We start from the raw sequence: 18,973 nt of genomic DNA, 5'->3' as shown, positions 1-18,973 counted from the left end.
GGCTTAGACATCAGAAAAATTCTTAACCTAAATGTTGGATTTCCTGTATATATTAGTAGAGAATGAAATGAGGAAGACCTTGATGCAACCACCAGACACTGAAAAATGCGTATCAATAGTCTGAAGATTGATAGACCACTTTAATGAGGTAGAAGAAAGGAGAAAACAAAAGTCAGGTGGTATGAATTTCAAAAGAAGAAAGGCTGTTAAACTGAAGGCCTTGGAATAAATTGGTTATCAATGAGTAAATTACCTCTGGCTTAGTTAATTCAGGTAGTTAGTACATAATGTTAGAAAGAATAAGGTCAGAGTTTGATCTTCATCCTAGAAAGCTATACTGACAAAGAAAAGAACACTGTCCCATGGCCATGGCATACACTTTATTCTTGCATGGCCCTCTTGCAAATGATATTGGTCTGATGCAAATCACAGTGGATTCCTGACATTAAAGTGCAGAAGGCTCAGGGTATTTTCCCATAACTAGAAAAACCATACAGACATTTCTGATGGTAAGGAAGATCATCTTCCAGTATAGACCCATTTGAGCATCAACTGCTATACCTGATGAATGACATTTTATATATATATAGTATGCTGATTAAGAGCATGATCTTTAGTGTCCAGCAGACATAAGTTCAAGACTCAACTGGGCCACTTAGTAGATGTGTCATCTTGAGAAAGTTAACCTCCCTCTCTAAGCCTCAATTTTATCACCTGTGAACTGTGGATTCTAAGTGTGTCCAAATGTCATAGGGTTGTTTTAAACGTTAAATGAGATCATGCTTAGCATAGTGTCTGACTCACAGAAAATATTAGCTATTATTATTCTTGAAAATGGAAAAGCATGAGGATTTATTTGCTGAAACATAATTGTTTACAAGGTCCCACTCTGCTGTCTTTGATAATCTAGAAGCATTTTCTGCAACAGCTTTGAACTTTATTTTAAACTTGGAAACTCACCAGAGACTGATTTTTGTTTTGTTTCAGCTGTTCCGAAGTCACCTATGAAGTTAAGCCTCTTATGTGGATTAAGTCAATGGCAATATTGATTTGGGCTTTTTATGAGCTACCAATTCTAGTTATCATAACCTTTCAAAGAAGAAAAAAAATCTCCTAGAAGATTAGAAACTCTCCTATTCTCACTTTGAGTAGACTAAATTGTAAAATAATCCAGTGCATGCCTAGTTAAGAGGGCCATCAGGATAATAAAGAGCAATATTCCATTTATTCAAACATCAACAGAATGTACTTCCTGTATTCTACCAATGAAGGAAAATGTTCAGATTAATTTGTTCAACCTTTTAATAGTCCCTGAGCATTCCCAAAATAACAAACTCATTAGTATGTACAGAATTTTGAATAAATATGGGTGTGCAACGAAAGAAACTGAAATGAGATTGGGTCATAAAACCTTTCAAATGAGTTTGTGACATGAAGACAATAGAAGGTGATGAAGAATCCTACAGGATAAGACATTTGCTGTTGAAGGGTCACTAAAACTCCATCCTTGAGGTCAATGCCATCAGGAAGTAGTATTAGAGGGAGTACATGTTCTAATGCTGAACTACTTTGAATAGAGTTTTCAGAGACCCACAGTGTAACAAAAGCCACGATGCTTTTGGCAGATTATAACAGAGTAAGACTCTTCTAATCCAATTAGTTAATGTGCATGACTACAATACTGAAAAAGATGGATGTTAGGAATTTGATTTTCATCAATACTCTTTCAGGATTTAAAATTTTTATTATCTGGTGTTAATCATGTCATTTTTAGCAAAGACATTCTTAAGAAGATTTGAACTGAAAACCATTCTCTGGTGTTTCACAGCAGTTTAATTGTAGGTCTTACAACTATAGTCACTATGACAGGGCTAAAAAGTTTGTTAAGCCATTTCCCACTATTGTGCATCCATATAGTTAAGCTACAGAACAAGTGCATGGGGATTTACAATCCTCAATGAAATCACTCAGGCTGGTCTGGACATAGGATGCTCCTTTATTCCCATGCAGAGACTTCCACTTCATTCATTTCCATGTTATTTCCAGTGACACAATTTCCTAGATCCTAAGAATGAGCAGGAAATCACTCTCTGAAAATGGCTGTAATTGGCATTCTATGAGCTGAAGGCACTGTGAAAGGATTTGACAATTGGGAATAATATCTGTGTCCCGGCAGTTTTCAGAATGATTTATGTATACAATCTCAGTTGGTCCTCTGTACCACAGTAAGGAAATATTATCTTCACTTTACATAAGAGGAAACAAAATCTAGTAAAAGTTGTCTTATTAAAAGAAAAAATATTTTTGAGCACTTGCTATGTGGCAGAGTTTACAAGAGTGAAAATGACACAGTCCCTGCCCTCAAGAAGTTTACAGTTTAGCTGAAGAAACAAATAAGTCAATAGTCAATTACAATTAAGAGTGATTGGTGCTATGGTAGGTGTATATCCAGAGTGCTGGAGAAGCACACAGCAGGGGCATCCAGTCAGAACTGCATGGGAAGAAGGAAGGCTTTCCAATCAGGCAGCGCTTAGACGGTGACTCAAAGGCTGAGAAGGATCTAGCCAGGTGAAGGGAGGGGAGAAACAGGTTTATAAAAATGCTTCAGCCACAAAAGAAAGCTGGTACAAGCGGACCCAGGGTTACACCAACATTTGGAATCAACAGGAAGAATTTTATTAGGTCCAAAAACATTGAAGAAATGAGGGACCATGCTTGTAAAATTGGTAAAGTGGTATAGCTGGGTGGTGTGCACCACAAAGGAACAGATTTTTAGTTTCATTGAGGTGTGTGGGTTTTTAACATAAGAGTAAGGAGTTTTAGTGCTGCAGTGGGGATTGAGGTTTGCAGAGTGTAGGATAGTGAAGAGTAGCTCCAAGAGAGTGGCTGATGGAGAAACAGTGACCTCAGGGGAGAGCCATGTTTAAGGCAGGTTGGAAGGTGTGAGGAACCACCTGAGAAGGTTGTAGGGGAAGGGCTACCCAAGGCTTCATTCATTCAATTCAATTCATTCATTCTTTCAGGACAATATTTACTAAGCACTTATTCTGTGATGACACTGTGCTAGGCTATTAAGTCAAAGAGCAACTTGAATTCAAATTGCTGTTAGTTCAGTATTCTTTCTATCACATCACCCTGATAATTCATCAACAGATGCATCAAAGCAAAGATACACAACATTTTAATTCAAATTATAAATATTTGTTAAATGCCTGGCCCACTATGTGAAAAATATTGCATTATTTAGAAGTGTCTAGCTATTGGCTAATGGTGTCTGGTTATATTCCATGATCTCCAAGGACAGAACAATTTTACACTTAGCAGTAAACCTTGTCAAACACTGGAAAATGATAGTAATTTCCTGACGCCTTCAAGATCAATGATCAACAAATAATTATTGAATGTTTCCTCTGGAAAACAATAATTACTGAGTTGAACTCTGGCGAGATGTAAGGGTATATAGAATGAAAATTTAGAATTGCTATGCTAACATTGGGAGGGAAAAATCAACACACCACACTATCACCAAAGCTTGGTCATAGGACTGAAATAGAATCAAATTTCACATAATTTGTAGAGGGGTAGGTTTAGTGTGGTCCTGCCTGAAGACATGTTCTCTGAAGGTCTTTGGTAGCCTTGTGAACCAATTTTAAGTGCTTTGAACTTTGGTTGGGAACCTGAGTAATAAAAACTGCTTAATTGTGTTCCTTTTACAGCATCTCTTTTTTTAAGCGTTATTTTAGCAAAAGTTCAAGTGTTTTTACCAAGAGAATGATTTTATGAGAGTCTGTTTAGTTCACTGAAAAGGTAACTTTCTGACAGCACTCTTGATGAATCCAGATGTCATATAAGATTACAAATCCCAGAATGACAGCCCTTCACAATGTTCTTATGAAGGCAGAATTCTAACAACATAGGCTCCAAACTTTATATTAAAATGTACATTTAAATCCCACAATACCTACATGCATGCAATTAAGAGTTTCACATACACATTTTAAATCATCTAATTAGTACAGTACAACCAAAATTAATAAAAATCCAAACAATAAGGAGCCTCATTTAATTGAAATATCTCCCTTTCCACTACCACTGGCAGTTGACATTGATATGAGCCAAATATCAACAACACAAAGCCACTCTGAGCTTTTAGGTTCTTTATTTCTAGATGGAGGCCATTCTTCAATGGTTTCTATATCTGCAGTCTAGTACAGTAAAAGTGGAAGCAACTGACCAGACTAACACCTTCCTGCACACACATAAAGTCTTAAGCCAATTCCACAACCAAATTCAAGTCTACAAACTATGGTATGGAAAAAAGGACACTTACACAATTTAGAAAGCTTTTTGTCAATGAATTTTAGGCTGTTATTAACTGCAAAACATTATAAACTTGTTTTTTATGGTATGGCAAAGCATCATACGCTAAAATTATCAAATATTTTTCTATGAAAAGTAAAAAAGATATATAGCAATCAAGGTGGCCAATATTCAAATTTGAGCCTCTTACAAATTTTAATTTACCAGAAGAGAATGCTAAGTGCCATACATTTAATAAACTCATTTGTTCAATAAATATTCATTGAACAGCTATTATGTGCCAAATATTGTTCCAGGCTCTAAAGTTAATTCCAAAAGCACAGTGGTAGAAAGATGGCACAGCCAGCCCAATTGTATTTTTAAGTCAAATTGATCAGATATGTTCCATGGTCCATTGAACACATACACTGGCCCTGCCAATCATAGTGCAAATTGGAAAGAACACTCTGACCATGACCTTGGCTGTGTGTTACAGTTAGGATGCTTCAGAAATCGTCTTTATTGCTATCTATGCATGAGGTAGTCTGAGGGAAACAACTGAGAAACACATAGTTTGCCAGCCAATAACACTTGCTGAGTATACCTACAACTTAGAGTATTTGAGGTGGCAAGTTATGGGAGAAACAGAAGGCATAAGTGTCCAGGTATGAATTTTAGATGATGCTCCATATAACGTGTCTTCTATCTTGCCTCTCCATTATTACATACAAGTATGTCTTGCTTAAGAAAATGCAATCAATAGGAAAAAGTTAGAGAACATTTCCATTAAAAATTGATCCACCTCATTGTTTCTTTAAATTATATATATAAATATAAACATAAATTATAAAATATATATTATATATATGAATTATGGTGATCACAAAAGTATATGACGTAAATATGTGTATGGATACACATAAAACATAAAATAAAATTCTGCATTTCTTGTGAGTCTCTCATTTCTCAAAACCACAGATTACTTATTTTCCAATTAGTGAAAGTGATTTTGGACCATATTTATTGGTTAATTTGAGACACGTTAGCATTCAGCCTGGTTGTATGTCGAAGTGATAATTTTTTTAAACGTGCTTGAAACTCTGGATTTGAACCATTAATGAGAAGACATAATTGGACTTTAGTAGTGAAGCCTTGTAAATGTCTCTGTTAAAGCTAGAGAAATGGATCTTAACTCAAACCTTTAAATTCTATGAAAGGTTTGGGCGTGTTCTTATTAATTTTTGTTCGCCTCTGAGCTCATTTCTAACTGCTTTCTTACATGACATAAAAGACACAAAGGGTCATTTGCTCAAACAGTTAAAGACTCAAGAGTAATAAAATTAAATACTTCATGTGTTACAGGAATGTTTGGCACCAAAATAGCACTGCATATTGTTCAGTTTATACTGACAGAATAGCAGAATCCTCAGCTTTTGGTATAACGGCTTCGAATGAGACTATTTCCAAGCTTCCAGGGGATACGAGATTTATCTTCTGTCACCTCTAGACCTTTTCAGAATTATAATGAGAAAGAAAAGTGCTGAAAATAAATAAAACTTATTTGTATATGGAGCTAGTTCTGCATCACAGATGACCAAAAAAGCAGAATAACAGTTTTCTGACAGGATGATTTTCCTGATAGGACATGTTGGCATACCTCATAGTCATGCCTTTGTAGATATTTAAAACTGCTTAGGACTGTTCACATAAATATAAGGCTATATGTTGAAATTCTGAATCTTGCTCAAATCTTTATAATAAAAGAGAATCAACATATAACACAGGTATGGTCTCAATCAACCCTATGAACCAAAACTCTTTAAGATGTCACAGTTTCCCTGTTATCTATTGAACTAAAGCCATGCCCCTTCATGTCACTTTTTTAAGTTTAGCAACTGCTTCCTTCTATTTTTTTTTTTAAGATTTTTTTTCCTTTTTCTCCCCAAAGCCCCCTGGTACATAGTTGTATATTCTTCGTTGTGGGTCCTTCTAGTTGTGGTATGTGGGACGCTGCCTCAGCGTGGTTTGATGAGCAGTGCCATGTCCACGCCCAGGATTCGAACCGACGAAACACTGGGCCGCCTGCAGCAGAGCGCGCGAACTTAACCACTTGGCCACCGGGCCAGCCCCTGCTTCCTTCTATTTTGCACCAGCCTCCGTTTTTCATCAATCTTCAATAGTCTCTCTGCTTCAGCCATGTTATCTATCGTGGTTATCATTCAAATGATCTGATTTACACTTGTTTCTGGCCTTTGTGTTAACCATATAACAAATGGGACCTAGAGAGTTAAAAGGAAAAGAACAAAGCTTTGTTTCCCAGTCTTCACAATCCCAGGGCTATATATTCCCTTTGATTCTGCCCTGTAGTTGAAGCAATTCAAAAAGAGGAACCAAATTATGTACCTAAAAGAAGACACAGTAGTCCTCGCCTTATCCATGGGGAAGATGTCCCAAGACACCCGGTAGATGCCTGAAACCGTGGATGGTACCGAACCCTATATACACTATGTTTTTACTATGTTTTTTCCTGTTCATATATACTTATGATAAAGTTTAACTTATGAACTAGGCACTGTAAGAGATTGACAATAATAACTAATAATAAAATAGAACAATTATAAAAATATACTTAATAAAATTTACCATAGTTCTTAGGAATCTCATCATACAATTTTTTCTTTCCTTATGAAGTTGAGAACTTTTACCTTTTCACTTAAAGGAAGCACTTCATGGCTTCCCTTTGGCATGTCTGAATCACCAGTAGTGCTCCTCTTGTGCTTTAGGGCCCTTATTAAGTAAAATAAGGCTTCCTTGAATACAAGCACTGTGATACTGTGAGAGACAATCTTATAACCCGGATGGCTACTAAGTGACTAGCGGATGGGTGGCGCGCACAGCATGGATATGTTGAGTAAAGGGATGGCTCACATCCTGGATGGGACGGCGCGAGATTTCATCATGCTACTCAGAATGGCATGCAATTTAATATTTATGAATTGTTTATTTCTGGAATTTTACATTTAATATTTCCAGACCACAGTTGACCATGGGTAACTGAAACCACAGAAAGTGAGACCGTGGATAAGGGGGGATTACTGTTGTCGCTTTGTTTCCCAAGGCGTAGTCATCCATGTGACACTTAGCTAAGAAGCCTGTCTTTTCCTTCTGAAATTATGTAGATCCTCAAAGGAAAATACAGAATTCCATCAAGTAAACAGTTATTTCAGAAAAGAGCACCAGATCACTCTCCATACTATGGCATAGGTTTTAATCTAGATTTAGGAGAAGCATTAAGGGGTTAAACAAAGGGTTAAACATAGGGATAGACCGTAGAAATGGAATGAGTGCGTAGAGGCAAGAGATATTTTCAGATTGAGAACAAAAAGCTATGTAGCCTCAGAAGCAGCAAGGCACAAGAATCGAGAAACTGATCTAGCTATTCCTGGGTAGAGAATGTCCATCAACGAGACACAGATGGGCAAAGGTAAAACGACACTTGTGTAATACATCTGTTAACTGGTAGTTACTGTGTATTGTTTCATAAAGTTAGTTTAAGAATCTATATAGAGAATTATTTCCATCAAATTTTGCCCTACTAGGTGAATCCTACCATTTGTTAATGAATTGGTATCGAGGAAGTGATGAATTGTGACTCACTGTCACCCCCTATACTCGTAGCTACCTGATGATGAGGAAATGGGGAGTTTTACAGAAATAATGATGTTTGGAGGATGCTTGAAGGTGTAACTTCTACACTGCCTCACTGTAAATACACTTCCTCCATTTTTCCACCTATATGGCTCCCTTCACTTCTCCAAGACCAGGTTCCAAACTTACCTGTACAATATATATTTTTGCATACATCAGCATAACTTGAAAATATCATTTGTACATAGGGGCATGTTGTATAAATGTCTATATAAGGAAATATTGCCTCCTTTGTTGGAAACAAAATCTAGGCCATCTGTGGATTTAGCCCCGGGGGGAAAACTCCCTAGTTGATGATGATAGTAGTAAGTCAGGGTGACACAATGCCAAGGGAAGGTGAAATTCAGGGGCAGAGTGTACTATTTGGTGGTCTCTCACCCCTACACACTTGTAGATTCTCCGTTTAGTCCTAAATCTTGGAAGGTCTAAGTTGCATTAACAAAGGGAGGTGAAATTCCCTTAGCAGAGAATCTTAACCCATGCTCCATGATGCAGAAGGACTTCAAGGGCTTTCTGATCCCCTCTAATGTACGGCAGATATTGCATGTGCATTTTTTTTCTGAAAAGAAGATTCAGAGCTTTGATCAGATTCTCAAAGCATTCAGTAGTGCCCCCTCCTCTACCCCTTGCTTTGAAGAACCATTACTATGGGCATTGGGAGACATTTAGGAATTTTCAGAAGAATGGTAATGAGCTGATTTGTGTTTTAGAAAGATCACTGGCAACAACATGGAAGAGAGTCTGGAGTTCCTTACTCATTAGAAGAAGAAACTTTAACTCAAAAAGTACATACTCTGTCTCCCTTAAATCTGTTATAGAGTGGTACCCCTAAAATATAGAAGTTCCTACTTCATTTTGGCACTCAATACTGTTTGGAAACCATTTTTCCCAGTGAGAATAAATACTCAAAGCTCATAGCGCAGTGTGGACATCATCTACTAGAGCTGCGCCTAGTAGTATAGCAGGAAGTAACAGGCTTTAGTCAGAGAGTCATGGATTTATATCTCAGCTCTGCTACTAACCTAAGCTGTGTAACTCTATAAAACAGGGCTCACGATGATTCTATCTCTACATCATAGTTGTGATAAGGACTAAATAAAAACTAAACGTGAACCTGCTCAGCAGAGTACTTGACACATTTTGGGTCAACAATATTTATTGTCATTAATATTCCCACATCTCCATCTTCAGTCCCACCTCATCTGAGCTCCAGATATGTATGTACAACTCCCTCTTGGTCTAGTCAAAAATCTCTCATTACTCACCTGAAGCTCTTGACTTGATCCACACTTTCAGCAGATAACCTGGTATCGTCTTTATCCAAGTAAATTGAGATTATCAAGACATCAACTTTAACTCTTGCCACTCCATTTCGGAACTTACTTCCTGTCTTATAGGAAGCCTTGAACTTTCCCCTTTCAAAGACTTTCTTTCCACCTGAGATCCTTAAACATCCTCCAGCAGAGCCTTATTCCAGTCATCACAAATTTACTTTCATTCACTCTTCAAATCCTTGTGATTTGGTGTCTTTCCTAAGATTATTGAAAAGGGCAGTGTATGCCTGTCTTGGATGCACGTTGGAATCCCCTGAGGAGATCTAAAAAATGCCTGGGTCTCACCCTTGGAAATTCTGATTTAATTGATCTGAGGAGCAGTCTTGGCACTGGGTTTTGTAACACTCCCCAGGTAATTTTACTGTCCAGTCAAGGTGGAAAATCTCTGGTCTAAAGTCAATAATGACCTTCTAAACTGCCTGTTTTACTGTCTTTTGTCAATTCTCAATCTAATTGTTGATTCTGAAATGCTTGACAATAGTAGTCACATCTTCCTGCTGGAAAGTCTCCTCCTTTGGCTTATGTCATACCCCTTCCTTTTGATTCTTCTCTGACATCTCAAGCCCACCTATTTTCTTCTGCCTGCTATTTTAAAATTCAAGTGTTTCCCAGGGTATCACATTTGGCTTTCTTTATTTCTGACTGTACATATTCTCACTGGATGATCTCTTCTACTCCCAAAGCTTCAGGAGCCACCTATTTATACATGAGTCCAAATACACACACACACACACATGCATGCACACAGTGACACCATTTCCAAGAACTCGAGCTATGAATTTAGAGCTATCTATCTCTGCATAGTAGTCATGGCAGTGGGCTCTAACATCAGACTGCCCGGGTTCCAATTCAAGTCCTATTACTTAGTACCTCTGTAATAATGGGCTAGTTACTTAGCATCTCTGTGCCTCATTTTACTTATCTGTAAAATGGGGATAATAATGATCCCAATCTCATGGCATTATTGGGAAGATTAAATAATATAATCCATCTAAAGCATCTTACTCAGTGCCTGGTGCTTAATAAATGTTAGATATTTCTCTTACAATCATTGTTATCATTCCCCAAGCAGGGTACGTGATTCTAGTTTTGAGACTCGTAGTACTTTACATATATCACTATTATAACATCAATCATATTACATCGCTTTGCTGATTTATATCTGCCTTCCCAACTGTACTCTGAATTCTTTCAGGGCAAAGACTGCTTCTTATTTATCCATATATCTTCAAAGTTTAACACAGAACTTGGCACAGGTAAGCAGACCTCAGATAGGAAATAGGTTTTATCTCTCTTGTCAACCCTCATTGATTGACAATGCTTGCATGGAATGCTGTGTTGATGAGGATGTGCATCTGCAGTTGGGCTCAATAAGAAAGAGCACCACGATTTGATTAGGGATGTCTACCACGGGACAGCTTGAGAGAGCAATGGCACAAATGCCATGGACATCCCACCCCAGTTTTAGGTGCTATATAAATGAATTTTTATTGAATAAGTTTTCATGAATAAATGATACAGGCTGAAAGACATGAGCCAATTAGAGTTGTTGCTAAACAACTTAGTTTTTTCTTATAGTCTAAGTTCTTTCAGGGTAGTCATTATAGATTTTTATGCTGGAAACGTGACAACTAGAAGCATAACATGCTCACAGCAGAAAATTCATTACATGTGATCAAATGCTGTTGAAATTTTCATTTTATAGACTTTGCTACATTATATTAGACCTGCCATCTGTGGTCTTTACCACATAAATACAGATCCTGAGTTTAGGAGTTCTTTCACAATTTTTGTAAGAACTGTTATCCAAACTGTTTAGATATAAGCAAACAATAGTTTAAACTACTGCTAACTGCTTGAAATAAGAACCTAGAAATGTGCTTTTCAAATTTGGGCTTCTGTCTACTCCTTGAACCCAAAAGTGGCAATGCTGCTTGAGTAGCTTCTGCTATGAGATGAAGTGAGCGGTTTATTAGCCTGGGACAAGGAGGGGAAAAAATAATAGTCACTTCTGTCTATTTATTTCAAGGTGAACTTCATCTTCCTAGCACAGTACTTGGAACACAGTTGGCACTAAATGAATGTTTGATGCATAAATGAGTAAATGAAAAAATGAGTGGATGGCTGGCTGGCTGGCTGGCTGGCTAGCTGGATGGATGGATGAAAGGGTGGATGAATCGGTGGATGGATGGATGGGTAGATGGATGGATGGATGACAGACAGATAAACTTTGCTTCCATGTAATCTTGGTAAATACAAATTGGCATTTTTAAACTTTTTCCACCAGATGGCGATAATGTGAGATTTAGGCTTACGTTGTAATACAGAAAGAGGAAGACAACAAACCAACCAACCAAAAACGGTATGAGAAAGGGAAGTCACAGAAAAGCAGGTTGAGAAGGGAGAAATGAAATGTTTGTGTCAGCTGAAGTATCTCAGGAATCCATACTCTTGCAGGGTTTTTAATAGATCCTCACCATACCTCTTGTTTATGCATGAGTGACTTTTCATTCATAGTTACTTTTTGGTAAAATGGCTATATTCAAAACTAATCTTATCTATTATAAAAATTATACAGCAATTCTCATAACTAAAATTATGATGGTTTTATATATCCACATATTTATATTTTCATTTGACTTATACTAATTTCTCAGTTAATTTATGCCTCCCTTGGAAATGAGGCTGCTTGGGAACAACTGCTAGCTTGTGTGCCTCCAGGAAATCTACCCCTGTTATTAGACCTGCCAAAAATTATATAAAATAAGCTTGCCTAGGGCTCATTCATCCTGTTAGTAAAGAATTGTGAATAATACCAGATTAGTGTCCATCCCTTAATTCGAAAGCTTTTGGAAAATAAGAAAATCACTTTTAGAATCCAGCACTCTGTGTGTACACGGTGTGGGGGGGGGGATGCTGCTTTCTTAGCAAATAAAGATAAGAATATGAAGATACTTTCATATGGGATAAAGTATTTCCTCTTATTAATATTTCCCCAAACCAAGCCCTGAGCTGGATGACACAATGACTCCCCTAAAAAGTAGAAACAAACAGACTCAGGGATATTTCATTACAAATTATATAGTATATCATTTGCCCTTTTTTAATGATAATCAGAATTGGAAAAGCTCTTTAAACTTCCTTTTAAACTCCTGGTCATTGGAACATAAAGAGGCTGACAAGGTTGTTGAGGAAAGAAATGAAGGGAAACTAACATTTATTGGGTTCCCAAACATTTTCACACTTATGATCACAATTAAACCTTATGACAAACCCATGATGTAGGTATGGAAGGCAGTGTAGCTTAGTGAACAATGGGAACTCTGTAGCCATCAACTTGACTTCCAGTCTCACTCTCACCACTTCATAGCTGCAAAAAGTCTGGCAAGTTATTTCTTCCCAAGCCTCAGTTACCTCATCTGTAAACTGGGGATAATATCTCATACCTCAAAGGTGTTTATGAGGAACAAATGTAAAGCACTTAGTACAGTCTTGGGACAGAGTAAGTACTATTCAAGGCTTATTATTATTATTATTATTATTACTGTGATTATGGTGTTGATGATGATGATAATGAAGTCAACTTTGCAGATGAGGAACAGACTCAGAGAGCTGAAGTAACTTGCTTAAGGCTGCAGTTAGTAAGCTTGAAAGGCATCTAGCACAGTGTCTGACACTATAGCCAGTGCCCAATCAACATTGTTTGCTTTCTTCCTTCCCGACTTAAAATTCAATGATTTTCTGAAAATTTTATTTCTTAAAAATAATGAGTCAGACCTAACTCTAGCTAGGCTGATGCAAGATGCTACCAAAGACATATATTTGTGAAAATGAAGACCATTTTCTTTTACTCATAGGTAGTAATATATGGAATAAGAAAAAGGAGGATTCCAGACCTCACATAAAAAAGATGATAATTGGGCCCATGGTTTTGCCTAATGTAGGATAATTGTTTCCTCCTCCAAAGAAGTACATATTTTGCTTCCTAGGTGTCTCTAAAGGTCAGAGAGTCTGTGGCAGATATGATATCGAGTTTCAAGACTTTCACTTCCTGGATCTTTATACTTTATATAAGTCACTGGACTGAAGTGAAAGTCTTATCCTCGGTTTTGCTTTTTGTGATTTGAGTTACCCAAGGTTAACTGCAGTCTGGAAGCAGATGATCTTCCTACTAACCTATCCTCGAAGGTCAAGAGTAGCCTAACATTATATCATAATGCCTACATCATTCTCCTCGCTTCATCTCATCACATAGGCATTTTATCATCTCACATCATCACAAGAAGAAGGGTGAGTACAGTACAATAAGATATGTTGAGAGAGAGATCATATTCACATAACTTTTATTACAGTATATCATTATAATTCCTCAATTTTATTAGTTGTTATTGTTGTTAATCTCCTACTGTGCTTGGGTGATAAATTAAACTTTATCAAAGGTATGTGTGAATAGGAAAAAACATAGTATATACAGGGTTCGGTACTATCTCTGCTTTCAGGCATCCACTGGGGATCTTGGAACGTATCCTCTGTGGATAAGGGGGAACTACTGTAGGTTGAAAATGCATTTATGTCAGTTCCTGGATGATAAATTTAAGTTTTTGTCCTCGGCCTTTTTCTAGTCTCACCCTACACATTCTCCCTGAGCAACCTCATTCATCCCCAGGCATCTCCTACGATAAGACACTGATGAACTCAAATCTACTTATATCAACAGTCCAGCTCTTTCCTGAACTCTAGATACATATTTCCAACTGCCTGATGGGAAAATCCACGTGGATGTCACCCAAGCATCTTAAACTTAACATATCCAAAAAGAAACTCATTCTCCTCCCTCGCAAACCCACTCCTCCACCTATTTTCCTTCTCTTGGTAAATGGATCATCATCCTCCCACTTGCCCAAACTTGAAATTTAGACTCATCCTCAGATTTGTCATCTCTTTGGACTTCGACAAGTAATCAATTACCAAGTCTCATCAATTCTGCCACATTAATCTCTCTCTCTCTTTTTTTTTTTTTGAGGAAGATTAGCCCTGAGCTAACTACTGCCAATCCTCCTCTTTTTGCTGAGGAAGACTGGCCCTGAGCTAACATCCATGCCCATCTTCCTCTACTTTATACTTGAGGCACCTACCACAGCATGGCTTTTACCAAGCGGTGCCATGTCCGCACCTGGGATCTGAACCGGCGAACCCCAGGCCACCGAGAAGCAGAATTGCGCGCTTAACCACTGCGCCACTGGGCCAGCCCCTGCCACATTAATGTCTCTTGAATATGCTTCTTCACTTCCACTGATACAGCTGGAGTTTAGACCTTCATCACCATTCTTAGCCTGGGCTAATTCAGTGGCTTCACAGATTGCCTCCCTGCATCCAATTTTTCCCAATTGCAATCAATCTTCTCCACTGCTGCTTACACATCTACAATTCTCTTCTCTATTCCTCAGCCTAAAAATTATAATTCATCAGGAATTTCTCCATCACTTGAAAGGGTTTTTTTTTGGTAATGCTTAAAGGAAAAAAATAAATCCTAAATTGGGCATGCAAGACTTTTCGTGATCTGGGTCCAATGTACCTTACTCTAGCCATATTGAAATTTTCACCATTCAGGCCTTTTCACGGCTTTATTCTTTTGCACCTGCTAATCTCCCCTCTTGGAATGTCCTTTTCCTACTAAACTCTTAAGAAAATTTTAACACCTAGTTCAAATATCATCTTTCTATGGAACCTGATGCCTCTGGGTACTTCCATAGCATTTTATCTGTAAAAGTACTTACTACATTTAATTGCAACAATTTGTTTGATGTCTGTTTTCTGCACCACATTATAAGTTCCCTACAAGCGGAAACTACTGTACTAATCTCCATCACCAGCATCTGACTCAAAGCCTGACACATAGCAAGTGCTAAATAAAAGCTTATTAAGTAGTAATACATTGTTGAAAGGAAGTTAGAATGGCATCATAGAAGACAAACTTCCCTTGTCTCAAAATCCATTTTGATCACAATGCACAGAGACAATATCTAAGGCTGGCTAGCTCTTTATACTGACTCAGTACAAATTGCTTATATTTTTAGAACTGTCACCAGAAGTGCATTCTTATTTAAACTCACAGCATATTAGGTCAAGTACTCTACACTCCAATCCCATAACCCACAACTCACAATTGTAAGTTTATATTCTGTAAAGATGAACTTATAGAGAAATATTTTAATGCGATCTAAACGCTTCTTACAGTGTAACAGAGCCAAAAGAATTCCCATGGGAAAATATTTCCCAAATGCCAGTTAGGCAGGAGAAGAAAATTATTTTATAACAAATTTACACTGTCTTTAGTTGAATAAATAGGGAAGATTAAAATGAATTACTTGAAAAGATATAAAACTTTTACCAATTATTTTAAGAGCTAAAAAATGAGCAACATAGTCAATATCAGAAACATTTAAAGTATATTTAAATGTTAGTATGAATATCTTAAATCTTTAACTCAATTTAAATTTTTCTTTTTCTTTCTTTCTTTTTTTTTTTTGAGGAAGATTAGCCCTGAGTTAACATCTGCTACCAATCCTCCTCTTTTTTTCTGAGGAAGACTGGCCCTGCACTACATCCGTGCCCATCTTCCTCTACTTTATATGTGGGACGCCTACAACAGCATAGCTTGCCAAGTGGTGCCACGTCTACACCTTGGATGTGAACCAGCGAACCTTGGGCCGCTGAAGGGCAACGTGCGAACTTAACCACTGTACCACTGGGTCAGCCTCCCTAAAGTTTTTTAATGTAGTATTCTAATACTAATTAGAATACAGTAGCTTTCATTTGTAATGACTGCATTTTACATGGTCTGGGGCAGTACGTGAGAATTTGCATTTCTAACAAGTTTTGTGGATGCCACTGCTGCTGGTCCACATTCCACACTTTGAGAACCACTGATCTAGATAATCAAATCTATTTTTTTCATCTCAGCATTGACTTATTCTTTAAACAAGGTAATCTGTGCCAATGTCAGTATTTAAAAAGCAGTTTTCAGTGCATGATAAGTACTTACATTTCAGTCGATAGCAAATTATTCCTTAAAAACATTATAGAGCACATATTATATGCCAAGTATTATAGAAAAATAGAGATCAATAAATAAATCATGATCCCCATCTTCATTGAGTGTACAATCTAGAAGAGCATATACAAATCTAATAATAAGTAGTAATGGGTACAAAGAAAGTATCCTTGAAGTTTAGGGAAGACGAGATCACCTTCACAATGGAGTAGTGATGGTGGTAGGGGGTGATACTGCAACAAGGGCTCTATGGCACAGATGCTGGTAAGCTAGGCCTCAAAAATGGTTGACTATGGATAAATGGAGAGAGTAGGGAAGGGCCTTCCAAGGAAGGGGTAACAACATGGCAAAGGGATTGAAGAGGGATGAGGTAAGAGCCAAGGAGCTCAGTTAGGAAACAAAAAACAGTCTAGGTAAGATATAATGAGAGTAGAGTTAATGATAATGGAGAGGAGAAGATGGATTTGAGACATTTAGAGATTAAATCTGCTGGAATAGGTTACTGATTAGATATGGAAAGCATATATGGATGGCTGGGGAGAATGTGAGAGTCACTAACAGATGCTGTGATATAAGGAAGAGGAGTAGGATCAGGGGTGCGAAGATGATTGCTTCCATTTTAGATATATTGATTTAGAGTTGCCAGGGGGTTATTCATTTGGAAATGTGCAGTAGGTAACTGAAAATTTAGGACTAGACTCAGGAAATAGGTTAGGGCTGAAGAGAAATATTTGAAAGTCACCCAAATAGATGCTATCATTGAAGACATCTGAGTAAAAGAGATTTCAAAGGGATGGAGCAGTGGTTCTCAAACTTGGGCGTGCATCAGAATCCTCTGCAGGGCTTGTAAAACCACAGACTGCTGGATCCCACCCCGCCTCAGCATTTCTGATTCAGTAGGTCTGGGGTGCAGCCTGAGAATTTGCATTTCTAACAAGTCCCCTGGGTGATGCTGCTGCTGCTGGCCGAGGGTCCACATTTTGAGAACCACTGATCTAGATAATCAAATCTATTTCTTGCTTCATCTCAGCATTGACTTTAAAAAAAAAGTAATGCGTGTCAATGTCAGTATCTTTTTTTTCTATGTAGTTAAAACAGTATCTAATACTGCTTATCTATCAATTGAAAAGAAATAAGGAAAACATATTTCTATCTACCTGTTTTCTATTTATTAGAAACAGTCTTTCAGTCCATAATTGAGAAACCAGGGTTGACCAAAAGATGTGCTCCACATTAAGGCTGTAGCAGCAAGGGTTCCACAAATTCTTACTTTCCCTTGGGACTGTGCTGCTCAAGGTTTCAGCATTCTGTTCAGTGCTTGGTGGTCTCCAGCAACCTTTTTAAAACTCTTTTAGAAACCAAATATTTATTTGAGACTTTTGTCCCATATAGGCAATGGCTTGAAAAGCACTTAGCTGTTTACTTTTCATCTTACTATAAATTATTTATCCTTCAGTCTGTAAATGGCTATTTGTAGGATTAGACAAATTTTGAATGCTCTGATAAGAGGATTGTTGCATCCAAATTCATGCATAATCCATAAAAAGCACATGTAACCTACAACCTCAGCTGCGCTGGCATATGAAACACATTCACTAAGCATATGTAAGCAGTGCGAATTACTAACCAGTTAACATCAGCAAATTTGGTTTTGAAACATAAGTTTATGCACACAAGTATTCCCTAATGAGAAATAATATTAGTTATAAAAATCCAATAAAAACATACCTTGAGTAGATTTCTCTACTTCTTTCCTCTTCCTACTCTGGCTGTTGTAGTTCATCCTCAGTTCTTGGTTATAGTCATGCAGAGTTTCTCTGGAGTTGTATGACTGCCTTGGTTTTCTTCCATCTTCACTCTCATCAGAAGAACTGGTATAAGCCAGATCCATTTCATGCTTGACTTTTGACAGAGGCTGGTAGGGTTTGCAGTCCGTTTGCTCCATCTCTGATTAATCAAACTCAGTTTCATGAAAAAAAGGAAGAGGAACTCTAATGTAAGCAGTCCTGGAAGGGAGGAAAAAAACACAAGCCTTCTTAGATTTGTCTTTTTGCGAGGAAATGCATCTGGCAGATTCACAATTGGTCCTGATAATACTATCAAAGGAATGGAGCAAAAGACAAACCAGATGACACGAAGCTAGCCGGAGGCAATAATAACACCCTGTGTTACATGCATATATTGCCAAGCATTTAGTATTAAGCTGGAGGTTGCAGCATCAGAAAATACTCAAGGTAAAAGAAAGACAGCTTTCAGAAATATTTGTATTGGAATTCAAACAAAGGACAACGTTGTTCCATGGTGTGTGCATGTTTTTAATGTTAAAATCAGTGGTTAGATTAAAAACATTATAAGATTTGAACATGGCCAGGAGTACAAATATTAACCCAGCACATTTCACATTTGAAACGAAAACTGGTAAGAGAACTACATTCAGAAAAAACACATTCTTGCCTCTGGTTTAATATTGCGTTTGAGAAAGGGGCTCTGAGGAAAGGAAGGATTCTTTGTGAGAGAGGCTCATGAAATAAAGTGTCCTAGAGGGGGACTGAGCTCTTTGTGTTCATACTGTGGCTTT

The 18,973-nt window shown here is 37.5% G+C and overlaps 1 protein-coding gene across 1 annotated transcript in view; it reads right to left on the bottom strand.

The window, feature by feature from the left end:
• TENM1 (teneurin transmembrane protein 1) overlaps positions 1-18,340 on the bottom strand; it is a 526,446-nt gene extending 508,106 nt beyond the window's left edge. Inside the window, exon 1 of the mRNA XM_046672513.1 lies at positions 18,124-18,340. Within this exon, the coding sequence (XP_046528469.1) occupies positions 18,124-18,340 (217 nt within the window). The remainder of the gene's footprint in view (positions 1-18,123) is intronic.
• Positions 18,341-18,973: the final 633 nt, after the last annotated feature.

Source organism: Equus quagga, chromosome 10, assembly GCF_021613505.1.
Source record: "Equus quagga isolate Etosha38 chromosome 10, UCLA_HA_Equagga_1.0, whole genome shotgun sequence".
Taxonomy (NCBI): Eukaryota; Metazoa; Chordata; class Mammalia; order Perissodactyla; family Equidae; genus Equus; species Equus quagga.
The sequence above is the reverse complement of the archived record's forward strand: the minus strand, read 5'-3'. Positions and strand labels throughout refer to the sequence as shown.